This window comes from Salvia miltiorrhiza, chromosome 2, assembly GCF_028751815.1.
Source record: "Salvia miltiorrhiza cultivar Shanhuang (shh) chromosome 2, IMPLAD_Smil_shh, whole genome shotgun sequence".
NCBI classification, from domain to species: domain Eukaryota; kingdom Viridiplantae; phylum Streptophyta; class Magnoliopsida; order Lamiales; family Lamiaceae; genus Salvia; species Salvia miltiorrhiza.
In genome coordinates, this window is record NC_080388.1 from 28,658,708 (window position 1) to 28,674,949 (window position 16,242).

At 36.3% G+C, this 16,242-nt stretch overlaps 3 protein-coding genes across 5 annotated transcripts; 1 reads left to right on the forward strand and 2 right to left on the reverse strand.

Annotated features, from left to right (window-relative positions):
• Positions 1-402: 402 nt before the first annotated feature.
• LOC131007824 (myosin-2-like) lies at positions 403-3,002 on the reverse strand. The gene is made up of 6 exons (XM_057934739.1): positions 2,251-3,002; positions 1,636-1,726; positions 1,417-1,515; positions 1,231-1,334; positions 929-1,132; positions 403-839 (listed from the first exon to the last, which is right to left on the reverse strand). The coding sequence occupies exons 1-6, from the start codon at positions 2,599-2,601 to the stop codon at positions 564-566; spliced, it is 1,125 nt and encodes a 374-aa protein (XP_057790722.1). The 5' UTR covers positions 2,602-3,002; the 3' UTR covers positions 403-563.
• Positions 3,003-5,205: 2,203 nt separating this feature from the next.
• Positions 5,206-7,765, forward strand: LOC131011152 (uncharacterized). 3 transcript variants are annotated; one of them, XM_057938949.1, is made up of 5 exons: positions 5,206-5,977; positions 6,321-6,410; positions 6,948-7,045; positions 7,225-7,247; positions 7,352-7,765. In XM_057938949.1, the coding sequence occupies exons 1-5, from the start codon at positions 5,963-5,965 to the stop codon at positions 7,468-7,470; spliced, it is 345 nt and encodes a 114-aa protein (XP_057794932.1). In that variant the 5' UTR covers positions 5,206-5,962; the 3' UTR covers positions 7,471-7,765. The 3 variants fall into 3 exon arrangements, 2 of the variants coding, with proteins under 2 accessions (XP_057794932.1, XP_057794931.1); XM_057938948.1 differs by having other exon boundaries at positions 5,209-5,977; positions 7,225-7,765; XR_009096768.1 differs by lacking the exon at positions 6,948-7,045 and having other exon boundaries at positions 5,209-5,977; positions 7,225-7,765.
• Positions 7,766-13,473: 5,708 nt separating this feature from the next.
• Positions 13,474-13,914, reverse strand: LOC131011153 (elongation factor 2-like). Its single transcript, XM_057938950.1, has one exon. The coding sequence runs from the start codon at positions 13,912-13,914 to the stop codon at positions 13,474-13,476; it is 441 nt and encodes a 146-aa protein (XP_057794933.1).
• Positions 13,915-16,242: the final 2,328 nt, after the last annotated feature.

Consider the following 16,242-nt stretch of genomic DNA (forward strand, 5'->3'; position numbering starts at 1 on the left):
GCCCCCTTCCGTTTAATATCATAGAAATTCCAGAACTTTCAAAGTTTTTGAAGGTTGTATTAATTCGTTTGTTTTCCCTCGTGATGGAATAAACACAAAAGTGTCAGTAATAATATTTGGCTATATACTATTTCTTCCGTACCACTAATAATGACTCATTATTATTCGACACAATGATTAAATGATAAAAATGATTGAAAGTGATGAAACCCACAACTTTTTTATCGATGGGACAGACAAAAAAGAAAATTTTTGCACCAAAATCAAATGATTTCTTTTGCTTTATGTTTTATTTCTCTTAGTAACGTAATTATGCAATCATATTAAAATTAAATCTATTTTAACCATTAAATTTAAATGATATATTTTTATTAAAGTACTCAAGTATCACGTCACATTAAATTTGAAGGAAAGATATAAATAAATATACTTTGATAATAATAATTACAGATTGAGAGGAACATTAAAACAATTCTGGGACCAAATATCGGCAATTACAAAGTTGTGGATCGATCAAGATTCAGTCTTTAATTGTGTTCATCCTCACGATCGATCTTATGATTCTATGATCTCTTGCTTTTCTTTCCCCACCACGTCCTTGCATGAGTATGATGAGCAGCTTCAGCATGCCCCATTGAGTGAATTTTTGTCTTTGAACTTCTCAATCGGACCTTATTCTCTTTCATCCATGCCTTCATCATGCGTTTCAACCTCTGCATATGCCAACCTCCTCCTACCTTTTCATCCTCAAAGCTTACCTTCCTTCTCGCCACGCCATTAATATTGTTGCCATGTTTTAAATCTTCTCCATCTCGCTCGACTCTCTTCTCCACATCCACCTGCACAAGGCAAGGAAGTGATCAGCTAAGCCTGCAGAAAGTTGCTGTTTATTGGAAAATTTCCAAATTAATGGAACAAATTAACTTACTTGCAGAGATGCAATCTGCTTTTGCCACATCTCCTCTGCGGATTTCATCTTTGCTTCAGATTGTTTCAGACGCGCCTCATATTGTTGCAATTGCTCTCTAAAGGTTGCATTTTCTTTTTCCTTGAGTTCAAGACTTTCTTCTGCCATTAACACCCTCTTTTCGAGCACTCCAACAATCAAAGGCAACATATCTGGAGGCAGATTCTGAACAACCAAGAAGAGCATCATTAGAGAAGAGTCCCCTGTATTCAAGTTTTACTCATTATAGAAACAATTCAATCATGGCTTTTGCAACACAGTACCTTGACTTTAGAATTGCTGATGCCCGATTCCATTTTGCCATGAGTTGGCTGCATCAATTTCTGGAGGTGACTAAAATGCCTTCTAGCCAACCATCCTCGAATTACTGCACAAGCAAATTAGTTGGATTAGGATAACTGCTCGTGATTCATCAGCTATTTTTTAAGGAACTTAAAGAAGAACTTTACCTGACTGTAATTGCACAATTGCCGCCTCCTCTAGCTTCACCTGATTTTTCTTCGTGAGTAAGGCGCTATACTCCTTTCTTGCAATTTCACCACGAACATCTATTGACAGACGGTTGTGAACATAAAAGAGAAGTAAGAACATGATTTGATAAGTTGGAGCAGGTGGAGGACGGTGGTAAACAATATTCAGTTAACGACATTGTTTCTGCAAGGCCTTACATGATTGGAATGTGAGTGCTACTTCATTGAGTTGCTGAAGGTGTTGACGATCATCCAAACCCTTCTGAACCTCTGTAGTACATTGCAGAACCTGTTCCACCACATACCAAAACAGCACATATCAGATAAACTGATCAGTCATGCTTGTAACCCCTTATCTATGTCTCTAGAAGGACACCAAATTGCAAATAACAATTGGCATTCTTAACGGATCTTGACGAGCAAATGCAATATTTTTTGCATTTGAGTGCTCCCAATACTAAGGGTAGTTTACTTATTGAACATTGACAATTTAACACCATAGCATCAACATTCCTAACCAAACACAAAGGGATGAGAGAAAGATAGAAAATGGCACATCAAAATCATATCCAAAGAAAAGAGAAAAGATCCCATAGATATAAAACACTATAGACAAATCTTGTATATGTTATATTGTTGCTTCATTCTAAAGGAAAATGTTTCAAAACTTAACAAACAAACAAATATGAAACAAACTTAATTTTCCAAAGATATAACTGTCCATTCATAAACATATCTATAATTAAAGCTCGCAGTTTTTCACACAATAGGAAAGAGAAATGAAAATCAGCAACAACATATGAAAAACCTCACCTTATCATGAGCAGACTCCTTAACCCTCTTTTCATCTGATGCTGCTGCCCCGTAACACCATTCGCCGGATTCCATTTCTCTATCTTTTTCATCGCGAAAACCATTTCCTCTCATTTTCCCATTCTTCATACAAAATGCGGAGCTCTCCCCGCTTCCACCAGCTTCAGAGCTCACAGCCACAGGTAGCCGCCTCTTGGCCGACGGGAGGCGAGAGCGAGGGACGGCACGTCGCGGCAGCGCAGGAGGCACATCCCGCGGCGTCTGCGCCTCGCTCTCGTCTCTTCGCTGAAGAGCCTCCAGCATTTCCTCCAACGAGCTACGAGTAATACAATTTGGCGCTACAGCCAACATATTTCCACTCCAAACAAACAGCCGCCGCAGAAATCACGTAATTCAGTTCTTCTCTGAACCTCTACATGCACGAAATTGTCGCAATTCAACGTCTTCTGAGGTAGAACGAAGACTCACAACAAATTTCCGCAGAATCAAAGTGATATTCGAGAGCAGAAGCAGGCTACCAATTAGGTATTGAGATTTCTGCAGAGTTTTAGAAGAGATTTTGAGGGGTGTCGTGTATATATGGGATTTGGAATCTGGAAAGTGATGGGGTTTTGAAGATTTCTCGGAAACTATTTGGGAGGGGTGAAGATGAAATATAGCCGTTGAAATTTTTTAAAAAAGTGAAAATTAGTTATAAACAACATTCGTTAGTTGGAGGGGTTCATTCGGATAACAAGTGGAACGTTATTTTTTAAAATCTTAATTATGTTTTTTCTTTTCTTTTTTGTCTATATTTTTTGGACCATAATTTTTCTTGATGGCTACTTTCCTTTACTTTGTGGTTTCTAATGACAAACAAAAGGTATCCACAAAATTGTTAATGTGCGTGCATATTGACACTTGATACTAATGACACGTAATATAATATTAAATACATTTTTTTTGATTTAATGTAGTCCAGTCAATTAATTAATACTAAAATGTTTTATCGTATAATATGTTTTGCTGTGATATTTTTATACTACTCAGAGGACAAGTGAATTCATGTCTGAACTTCTTCTTGTTTCCAATTATTTTATAATTAATAATTATTTATATAAGTATGGAATTATTTATCTATGTAATACTAATATTATTGCAACGTAGGTACAAATAAAGTAGACCTCATTTTAACTTCTAAACTATTTAAATTTAGTGCTTCAGCTTAAATTATTTGATTGGAGGCTTGAAATGAGATTTAGATATTTATATGATGTCGAAATTTAAATGGATTAAATTTTTAAGCATATTGCTTGGACTTTTTTCTTGTAATTATATACTTCATCATGGAGTATTTGGAATTGCAATTTAAATCTTTAGGAAGTTCTAACTCCGCCCCATCAAAATTCGATTCAATTTATTTAATCGTTGAACGTTTGATAATAAAATTGATAATATGTGAAGACAATCTAAACAATAAATTTAAAATAAAAGTGTTTACTCTATTTAAGTTTTGACATCGATCTTAGCTCAAAACTTATGTAAAAATTAGAAGAGATGATTTTACTAAAAATTGAAGTTTGATACTGAAAATTTTAAAAATGAAAGGTAATTTACAACAAAATTCAAAAGTTTGAATTTAAATAACAATTATTTCAAAAGAAAAGGAAATCCAGTGGTATTCCTGCCCCGGTCGTACTCGATTTTATCCTATTGGCGATTCATTATGATATTTTCTCCATTGGGTGTTTGTATGGTGGCGCATTGCCCTCTAAAAGTTAGTTAGATAACGAAATCATTTAACTTTTTCTTTTTTGACGTTTTGATTTGTTAAATTAAAATTCACTGATTTGCCTCTTTGTTTCCCCTCGTCTCGCGGAAAACATGGAATCTTGTCGATCGTGTTATTAATTTTCCAATAGCATTTTCCTTAGTGTGAGCAGAATAATCAAAATTAAATAGTCGAATTGATCCAAAATAAAATATTAAAATATTAAAAAAAATAGATTAGTGAAAAAGAAAGAGTCTCATCATTATATGAAATTAATTAGTGATTAAAATTAAATTAAATGTATTACATATATTTATAAGGATAAAAGATAAAGAAAACATGTGAACCCATATATACTAAAAGGAAAAATGCCTCATTTTTCGTAAACGTCAAAAATAGTAACTGTGTCCCATTTTTCGTGGACGAAGGGAGTAATATTTATACTTATAACATTAAAACTCTCTTGTTCACATAAGAAAATTAAATTATTTTCTCAAAACTAATTCACATCCACCAATGTTTGCATAAAATTAGTTATTCATAAATACCACTGTCAAATACTTCATCCGTCCCTCAAATATCTTTTTTCTATTTTGGTCTGTCCCCAAAACATCTTCTTAATCTATCTGTGAAAATAATTTCTCTAACTATTGTCCTTATAATGTTCACTTTTTATGAGACTCATTTTTAACTCATCAAATACTCAACTAACTTTTATTAAAACTCGTGTAACTCTTTCTTAGAAAGATGTTTGAGGGACAAAGTGAGTAGCTCTTATGTATATATTCTTCATATCATGTACTCCATTAACTAATATTTTGCTTGTATAAAATTAAATACTATTTTATTAATATATTTATTGTATAGATTAAATAAGTATAAAATATAAAAAAATAATAAATATGTAGGGTAAAAATTAGCTATAATTCGAAGTTAACAATCACGAGGTCCAAGAAACGAATTGAAGTGGTTAGCATTTAGCAATATCATTTTGGTGGTCTAGAAAAAACGGAATGTTAATTGATAGAAATGAAATGGTTTCTTCCATCTTGCACCTAGGTGCATTGCACTTAGGTGCCAGATGATCGACACGTGTCCTTTCATTTTAATTCATTTTAATTTTATTATTTGCTTTGTTTAACTCAACCCTGGTTCCCTTTAGTAGGTCCCACATGCCAGTCGGGCATGTGATTAGGTATTTCATTTTTTTTAATAGCTGGCCCACTATTGGTAAAGCTTCCAAGGGAAGCTTAGCATTCAAAAATTTTTGAATTTAGGAGGTGAGTCTCATTTTAGTTTGAACTCGACAAATATTGTGCGAAAAATTGAGGTCGTCATTTTTTTGGTGGAAAGCTTGAAGGAGACTGTGTTCGTCATTTTTCATCAATCTTCACCAAGTTCGTCAGCGACTGCTTTGGGATCCTTGCCGGAGACATCTTCCCGACGTTTGAAGGGTTAGAGTTGGGTCTGGCGTTGTTGGCGCATGTTGTTTTCTCTCCCGGCGTTTCGGCCTTTTCAGTTCTGTGGGTTCCCCTTCCATTGTCGTTTCCCCTTCCGGCGTTGGCTCCGATGTTCTTCGCGTTTTGTGAGTCGTTTCTCCGTTCCGTGTTTCCCTTTTTCATTCAATTTTATTTTTCCTTCACTTGGTGTAGTTAGATATTTATAGGTTTTTTAGTTGCAAAATGTTATAGTATGTTTTTTTTGCTTCGATTCGGTTTAATTAGGCAAATTAATGGCGAATCGAGCTAGATCTATGGTTTTTTTTACTGATTACCTAGTATTCTAGTTATAACTCAATTATTGATTGTCGAGGATGGTGGTGGGAAATGTTGAGGTGCCACCCAAGAGAAAACGTTCAGTAAGGATGATCCTGCTGATAGTGATGGTGGAGAGGATGATGAGAGGCCAGCACGTTGCCGGCGATTCTGCCCTCGGCTGTGGCTAACGGTTTGACTCTAGAATATGCTGCTGATAGAGGTAGCTTGGACTTTGCTTTGCTTTCTCCTGTGCTGCATGTGATATTCTTTAGGGAATTCCATCTGCATTTGTCATCAAACTTGAACAGAGTGATTTCTTTTAGTGATCACCCTAAGTTTAGTGATTTATGATAGTAGTCTGCTAAGGTTTTTTGAAGGCATTGGCTATTATGAGAACACAATAAATTATTACCAACATGGAATAGACAATTTCAATTTATCCATTGTTATCAATATTGAAAGCACTTATATTTTATTTCCTAGTTTCATTTCAAGGCATTTGTGTATGCATATATTATTTTGCTATCTCAAGCAATGAAACCCCAACCTTCACACGTAATTAGGAAACTCTTCTTCTCTCCGCTGATGTGAAGATCGGATTGGTGCTTGTCGACATCGTTAATGGCTTCTGCACTGTTGGTTCCGGAAATCTCGTGAGTCGCAACCCTTCTTCTTAACTATCACGTTTGTATGTCATTGATGATATGTAGTATGATTTCTAGTTTATCCATTAAAGTATTACTAATTATTTTCTACTTTCTTCTTTCCACTATCCGTTAAAATTCTCCAATGATTGGTAATCGTTTTGGAACCTTTGCAATCTAAAAATCTAACTTATCTAAATTTTTTTGACCAGGTAACAGTTTTAGTTTTTGCAATAATAATTGCATCTGCGGTGCTGATAATGACCAGCCCATTCTGTTATATTGCTTCGTTTCCAGATCTTGTAGACTTGTTTGGTGTGGATTCTCTTGATGAGTTTCAGACTTTAAGAGGGCAATAGACAACAAGAAATCAGTTCCAACTTATCATATTTTGATCATTATTAGTCCCTTCTTTTTACTATACTGCATCTTGTTGATTCAGATTTCAAACATTTCTATTATCATTGCTTTGTATACCAATGCATTTTTATCGTTATCTATTGTTGTAAAGAACATGCGTGCTTCCTGAACATATGTTTTGTACAGAGATCTCGTGTAAGAACCCTTGCTCCTCTGTCGAACAACACAATGCATGGAAGATTAACTTTGTCTACTGCTATGGCTGTTGAAAACCAACAATGGTGGTATAAACCTTGTGGACCCCTTCATGAAAACTATTTATTTTATCATTATGTGTGTGTGTGTCTGTCAACACATGACTCTTTACTACTTTTAATTTTGATTTTTGAGTTCGTTTTCTGCTCGACGTTGAGTTCCTTCAGGGCAGATTCATGGAGGCTACTAAATTATACATTTTATGCAGGATTAGTTCAGCAGAAGCAGAAGGTAGTGATGGAGTATTCTGCACTTCAGATTCCATTAATGTTCTAGATTTTTGGCAACCTTTAGGCATTGCTTTTAAGATACCTAAAGTCGGAGTGGATGTGCAGTCAGCTTTCTCGCTTGGGGATTCCATCTAAATTGGATGTTCTACATTAAAATCAGCTGTGAAAAAGCAATACTCTTCCGAAATCCAACAGTTCTCTTTGCGCAAACAAAGGCTTTTTAGCACCTACAAATTACCTGAGTCAAATGCTGACAGCCACTTCACAGCATTGACCCAAATTTGGGGATGTTCAAACTACGTCATGGGAGTTTGCGGACTTGGATCGAGCAATAACTTATTGCCTGTCGTTTTGGCATATTAGTTATTTTAGTTAAAACTTGTTTCTTGGAGTGTTTGAGTTTGTTTTTTTGTTTTTCAAATGCAAAAAACTTTGTTTGTAATTGTTGTATTATATATCCAGTTTTCTTCCCTTTTGAATCTGATTCTTTGGTGTTTATATGAATATGTGCATCTCTTTCTGTATATTTGTTTTCACAGCCTATTTTCTATTTCTTTTACTCATTTATTGTGTTCAATTCAAGCAAGGAGCCTTTAAAATCTGAAGTAGGCAGCAGATGTAAATTTTCTTCTTAAAACAAAACCAATTTCATTAGTGATAACTGCACATGATAAGTGATAAATGCACAATCTATCACAATCCTAAGATAATATATACAACCATTGGTGATAAGTGATAATCTTCGTTTCAATGGATTCAGTGCTTCAACAGCCAAGAATCTCCGTCTCAAATACCATTCCTCAAAATAGAGAGGAACCTTGATCCTCGCAAGAATCTCTGTTTCAATGGATTTAGTGCTTCAGCAGCCAAGAATCTCTGTCTCAAACATCATTCCTCATTCCATCAAAAGCTGCAAGAACTTGATCTCTCTTGCTCTGTCTAGCAACAATCTTTACGGTCCAAGGCGTTTCTCTAGCACTTAGAAAGATACAGATGTGCCAATAGGTGCAGGCGGCAAGCCATGAGAGGATGAGTTGCACTTCATTGCATCATCAAGAGCAGGGCAGGCGCATTCAGAGCTCTTCCGCTCCTGCTTCACAGATTCGGCCAATAGAATTTGGTCGAAATTACAGGACTCAGCAAAAGCATCATAAATAGGTCTCTTTTCAGCCTCTGCTTCGCTAGGATGATCACTGGCCCTCGGGAAACTGCTTCTTGTGTCGCACAGAGTGGCACGAGATGGTTTAAGGTGCAAGCATCAAGTGCAGCAAGAAAACAATCCTTCAACATTGTGTGGCATGAAGTATTATGAATCAACAGCCAAAGGTTCACCTCTGTTGAATCAAGGATACATCAACACACATGTAAAAAAATAGCTTACACAATAGAAACAAAGAATCAAATATCATTCTTCTTTTTCAAACATCATATTGAAAAAGGCCTCATACAGAAGCCAAAAATATGAAGCCGCCTTCCTTAGCTCGGATTCAAAAGCCTCAAGGCAAGAACAACAGTATAGAAGAATGCAATTCAAGAATAAAGTATACCACAACATAGGCAGTAATTTCCCCCAAACAGACACCAAATAAATGAACTATATATAGTTTCATGCAATTCAACTTATATAGTCACCACCTAAAAATCATATTTTTCTATATAAATAACACTATCAAGAGTATCTAACTTCTAAGGGTTCAAATTAAGGGCAAGCTTCACTAAACCAAATTCTCAGCAAGAATTTAAGTCAATCATATCATATTGATTGCATCATTTCATCAAGAACACAAATTTATCACACTAGAAGAAAGTAGTAGATGTAAAATCCCCCCCCCCCCTCTCTCTCTCTCTCACACACACACACACACACACACACAGCGTCACAGAAAGCTAATGAGCAAAGAAATCATAAACAAGCATAAATTTCAACAAAAATAAAATAGAATAGGAAAATTTGTTAGTTTATAATGTAAACCTTGTTTAAGGGATGTGCCGTTGCGTTTCTGAAGCTTGCATTCTGCAGAAGCTCTAGAAAAATAAGGCAATGAGGATACCTAAAAAAGGAGGCGTCTGATATTTAACTTGGAACAGATTAAAGCAAGAAGATAACAAGTAAGAAGCATAGATAAAGGCCCAAGACAACTAATAATGCAAATATCAGACTTGAAACAATTCATTCTTTATTTTATTTTAACTAAGATATACCACCAACATTCAAGCAATGAGATAAAGACTAAAGCAAAGTAGCATACTTCTATAATGCAAATCAGCTAGAAGATGGACAGTACAAAAGTTATGATGGAGAGAGAGAACCAAGATACTAAAACATCCAACATGTATGGAAATACATAGCATAATTAATCAGAGAAGCATATTGCATTTGCTTAAAAAACATTCCTTAGATTGGTTGTAACTTGTAAATTCTTCAAACTTTCAAAAGTGCAGTAACTGGAAAGCTCTGAATACCTATAAACTTTAAAACAGTAATGTAGAGAAATATGCAGATCACTACACAATATACAAATTAGGGAATAAGACCATATACTTAAGATATTGCTGGAAAATATATTCCAATACTAAGGAGAAGGAAATCTACACGAGTACACAAAAACTGAGCTACAAAGTTGAAATACTAACAAATATGAGCTCAAACAGGCGCTTGAGCACTAGGTAATCAGTCGAAAAACCACAGATCTAGCTTGTTTCGCCATTAATTTGCCCAATTAAATCAAATCGAAGCAAAAAAAATATATCAACTATAAACAATTAGCAACTCATAAACGCATAAATATCTAACTAAACCAAAAAATTAAACTACCTCTTCATCTCCTTCGACTTCTTCTCTTCATCCTCGTCATCGTCTTCATCACCATCATCGTCGTCGTCGTTCAGGGAGTCGGCGAAATCGCCGGAGGCAACGGCGGGAGGCGAAAGAACTTCCAAATCCTACCCCTCAAACGCGGAACCGAAGACGAAAACCGCAAAAACAAATTCTTTCAACTACAATCGCAACACCGGACACGAAGAGGAAGAATGCGAAACAAAACCCTAGAACTGGAATCGCCGGGAGTGGAGATGAAAAACCGCGAAAAAAATGACTGTAAAAATTATGAAAACTTTACGGAGTGAAATGAAACAAAGCTTCCTTTAAAAAAAAATTAAAAATGAAACAAAGCTTCCAAGCAGGGGCGTAGCCCGGGGGGGCTGAAGCTCCCTCCCAAATTTTGAGTTTTTCTTTTTTTTTAAAATATATATAGATATATGTTTATATTATAAAAGAAATTTGTTTTACAAAAGTTGATTAGCTTGTTATATTCTTCCATTTATAATTAATTTAAGGATAATAGTGTTATTTAAAACTATATAATCTATAAAAATATTATACTCCCTCCGTCCCATCTTTTAGTATCTAACTTTCCTTTTTTAGTCGTCCCACATTTTGGTATCCATTTCTATTTTTGGTAAAAGTAGGTGGGGCCCTTACTCCACTTTAATTATTTTAACTCTCACATAAAATGCGGGACCCTTATTCCACTCACAACACATCAATCACTTTATTAAAACCCGTGCCGTTCTCAACTGGATACCAAAAGCCGGGACGGGGGGAGTACATTATTATCACTATTATGCTTGTCTTTTAATAGAAAATGCCTAAAATGGATGGAATGCCCAAAAAAAATTTGTTTGCTATTATTACTATGCTTGTCTTTTATTATTATTGATTCTAGCTTGTAATTTATTGAAAATATATAATTTATGAAAATATTGTTCGTTATTATTGCTATTATGTTTGTCTATTAATAAAAAATACCTAAAATGTACGAAATGACAAAAAAAAAGTTTGTAACGTATTGAAATTAATTTGTAATATATTGAAACTATATAGTATATGAAAATGGTGTTCTTTATAATTACTATTATGCTCGTCTTTTAATAAAAAATGCTTTAAAATACAGAATGTCCCAAAAAAATTTGTAATGTATTGAAACTAATTTGTTATATATTTAAATTATAATCTATGAAAATATTGTTTTTTATTATTACTATTATGCTCGTCTTTTAATAAAATAATACCTTAAATATACGGAATGTCCAAAAAAAAAAATTCTCGGGGGCTACCGCCCCCGAACCCCCGTGTAAGCTCAGCCCCCTCCCAAATTAATTCCTGGCTCCGCCACTGCTTCCAAGGGAAGCTTGGAAGCTTTGCCAAGTGTGGGCCCGGATGGAAGATATTACGAAAATTGCATTAAATAAAAAAAAGAAGAAAATACACAATCACATGTCGATCAAATAAAACAAGAAAACTAAATGCAATTAAAATCAAAGGACACATGTCGATCGAATTTCACCTAGGTGCAAGATGGAAGAAACCAAATGAAATGGTAATAATTATTAACAACTTTTTATCTGTCTTTTTCAAATTTCAAATAATAATTTCCCAAGTTCCAAGAAGCGACTTTTTGCGTCAGTAAAAATGTCGGCTGTTGATTCTGATCATTGCCCCTTGGTTAAATCCTCACCTTTCGATCAACCTTGTACCGCACATAGCCCTCATTCCTAGGTAAAAACTACCCGATCAGTTATTTTCACTCTCAACCTATTTAAATTCCCTTTCTTCATCGTGATTTGACTCACTTCTTCCGCCATTATAGCCCCTTCAAGCTTTCTCTGCAACTTTTGCATTATCCAGTGAGTCTCTATCCTTTCTTCGGGCCTTCCTCCGACCGATGCCCTTACCTTCATTCTTGCTTAAGGGTACTTTTCTATTTCGCAGAAAGACAAACCTTAAAGATATTTCTTATATCTTTAAGAAACACTTTACATAGGACAACACTTTACAGTAGTCCTCTAGAGTAGGGGAGACAAGTCGCAACTCAATTTTCACAAGGCATGACAAAAAGACATACATGAAAATTGTTTCTTACAAATAATTAATAAGCAAAGATCAAAGACAAACCTCAAAGACATTTCATATTCCAAAGGACAACACCTTATGGTAGTCCTATAGAGTAGGGGGACTAGTCGTAGACTCATTTTTCACAAAAATATGATAACGAGGTACATATGCAAAAACTGAATCTTACTAAGGTCTAAAAGACAGATCCGAACAACTGATTTTCTTACTCCAGAGGACAACACCTCACGACAGTCTTGTAGAGTAGGGGCTATAATGAAGTTAGAGGAGAAAGAATATGAACATGGCAGACATAATGTACAAACCATACCCCTATTACAAATACCCCAACGGACCTTATAGAATCGCTAAGACTCACTAAAATCCTAATAGAATATTGAAACCACCGGACACAACCCCTCTCATCAGAAAAATATCTACACACTATTCATCATCACACCTAAAAGGGACCTAAAATAAAGGGACCGATGAACAATAAGATAAATAATAAAACCTCAAGTCACAAAAAGACTTTCACTATAATATGGACATGAGCTAAGAGAAGATATAATTTCGGAGAACTAAGTATACAAAAATCATAACTAGGATAAGAGAACAACTTCATGAACAATTCACCAGACAAAGTTCCAGTCACCTTCTTCAATCATCATACCTCTGGGTATATAATTTGTTGTAGGGCTTTGACCCACCCCTCACAAACCTGAACTTAGTGTTAAACTAGGAATATTTGCCGCCGATATGGCCAAGAATGTCTCATGTCTAATCAATCACATAATAAAAATCTAATAACTAGATTTAAATGAGGAAATATACATTTCTGGAACTATAATATAAAACTATGGCAAAGCACTAAAGCAAGTAGACTAGTTTGATACCAGCCAAGGTTCTTACCCTAGTAGACAGTTCCAAATGCAGACACATAAGAATGAAAAATAGAAAAATTAAAATCTGAACTGAGCAACAAAAAAAGAATTTCAGAAACAAGGATGTCCAATACAAACTAGATATCCGATACAAACATAATAATTATCGCACTCACAACGTGTCTTCGAACTCAGAGAGTGAATATCAGCAACAAGGGTAGAAGTCTGGGTCCCCGCTTCAAGAGGATCAGAAGTCATCATCTCATAACGATCAAACACGCACTGTGGGAATGCTTGACCGGAGGTGGCAGCTCTTAGAGTACTTGAGAAACCAAAGGATTCAATAACGGGAAGATAATCCTTGATGTTGTAGAGAGGGGTGCCCAACCTCTGCATTTCCTCAAACACTGAGTCAACACACTATAAATTCCACCAAGAGCTTGCTCTAGTGCCTAGATCTCCACAAGGTACACGGGTTCCAAAATGCAAGGCTTAGTTGTAATCTGGAAGGCATAGATGACCATCCTAGCGACGGGAATAACGTATCCACCACCTCTGTGATTAGCATCAGCATGAAGAACCACATCACACACCTTGAAGCAAATGCAACACATGTTTTCTTCAGCCAATGCCTCTGTCTTAAACGCTAATTGAAAACCGACAACAACAGAGTCCTTGATTTCGTTCAAATACTGGACTCCCCTACACATATCCATAACCATGTTGGGACCAATACTTTCAAGACCAAAGCACCAAATTTTCTTAGCAAGTTGTTTGTCCCACCCAAATTCCTTTGCCAAGGTCATATATCGAACCTTGGGATCATTCGTGGGACCAATGCGTCCATCATCAATGGCCTCAGTGAGTCCCTTCTCCATCATTATGGCTTCCATGTATAGACGGTTGTGCTTGTTAGGTGATTTGCTCACCACAATACGATTGTGTCAACAACACTTTTCATATCATGTTTGGTAACATACATAATACTATAGAATTGCCATCATTGCAAGAAACAAGGGCATATTAGATAATGGTCAGTGAAACTATTTAGATGATCCTCAAAAGCTCTATATTTTAAAGGGTTAATAGCCAAAAAATACACGAACTTTCTCCGTATTTGCAAATTGCACATGACCTTCAAAAATAGCTCCAGAATACACCACCTTTTGATTTAATCGCAATTTGCACACGGCGAAAGTTCCGGTGACTTTTATGTTTGACCGGTGATGACGTGGAAATTATTTCAAATTACATGGCATTATGCGTGGATTTTTTACACGGTGGCAAGCCACGTGTTCAAAACGACGTCGTTTTGAATAGAAATTAAGTTTTTCTCTCTTTTGATATTTTAAGAATTTCCTCAAAAATAAATAAATAAATAAATAAATAAACTTATGAAGAATCCGGCACCTCTCCACCCCCAAGCCACCGTCACCAACCCCAGCTCTTCTTCTTTCTCGCTGAATCCGGCGCCACCCCCACCGCCTCCGCCATCGCCCTGCCCTCCCTCTGAGAAACCCCAACAGCAAGAATCCGCCATCGCCCCACCCTCCCTCAGAGAAACCCCAGCAGCAAGAATCCACCATCGATTTCTACAACGGCGCCCGAGGACGCCGCCGCCGCCGCCCACAATCCAGCCCTCCACGCCTTCTGCTTCACCGGATCGTGCGCGGATCTCCGCTACCCACAATCCACCATCGATTTCTACACGTTTTTGCTTCACCAGATCGCGGATCTCCGCTACCCACAATCCACCATCGATTTCTACACGTTTTTGCTTCACCAGATCGCGAATCTCCGCCGCCCACTTCCGCTAGCGCACGCCTCTATATTTCCTCGAAGCGGAACTCAAGCTGTTGCTCATCGTCTTCCTCTCGCCGCCGCCGCTGCTGCTCTCCTGAATCGAGCAGCTCTTCGAGTCAGACGACTTGGACTCGCCGCATCGGTTTGGTGGGAGGAGGATTGATTCTCTGGTTTCTGAATAGGGTTTCACGGTTCGAAGAATTGATTTCCAAGGCTTTGCCATTTTCTTTCTTTCTAAATCGGTAATGGCTCCAGATCTGAAAGGGGGGAGGCAGCGGTTGAACGGTGCTGCTCCCGTCGCGGATATGGCCGAGAGAGAGAGCTGTGAGAGACATGAGTTCGACGGCGTCAGGCGTAGTGGCGGCGGCGGCGGCGGCGGTGGCTTGCTGCTCGCTGGAGCAGAGGAGAGAGGGGTCGGGGGAGAGGGATAGCCAGATTTGATGTTTTTTTTATTTTTTTTATTTAAAAAAGCTTTGACAAAACGGCGTCGTTTTAGTTCATCGTCGGTGCGTCCACGTCTGCAAATTCCGGGAGACACGTCATCTAGAGTTTAAGTGATGGTCAACGCATGTGCAAATTGCAATTAAATCGAAAGGTTGTGTATTCTGGAGCTATTTTTGAAGGTCATGTGCAAAATGCAAATCTGGTGATAGTTCGTGTATTTTTCGGCTATTAACCCTATTTTAAAATAGGTTAATTGCATATAAATTACTAAACTTTCAATAAATTCTCAGTTTGCATACGAACTTTAAAATCTTTATTAAAATTACTCAACAATCAATTTTTTCTCATTTTGTATATTTGCCCATTTTTCATCATCATGACATGGCATAAATATACTCACTTGGCATGAATATGCTTGCGTAACTTAAATATGACCATATGGAAAAATAGATCTGATGTTGTAATTTATAGTTGAATGAAAACGACATCATTTCAGGCCCAAAGTTTGACCCAAAAATGGACAACTATGCAAAATGAGAAGAAATTAATAGTTGAGTAATTTTAATAAAGATTTTAAAGTTCATGTGCAAAATGAGAATTTGTTGAAAGTTCAATAATTTATATGCAATTAACCCTTTAAAATAATTATAAAAAATAGAATATTATATTTAAAAAATAAATTCTATTGATATTATAGTCCCTTTGTCCCACTAAAAGTGGCATGTATTCTATTTTGAACCGTCCCACTATAAGTGGCCTATTTCAATAAATAGAAAAATTTAACCCTTAAAAAAGTGTATGCCCTACCATTTTTAACCAATTTATACCTTCTCCTTAATTCATGTGCCGAAAAGTTTCGAACCACTTATAGTGAGACGGAGGGAGTATAAAATAACTCTAATAAAAATGGTCGAAGATGAAATTATTTTATAGTTGTAGACGTATCAAATGAATGACCAAGATCTTGACAAAAC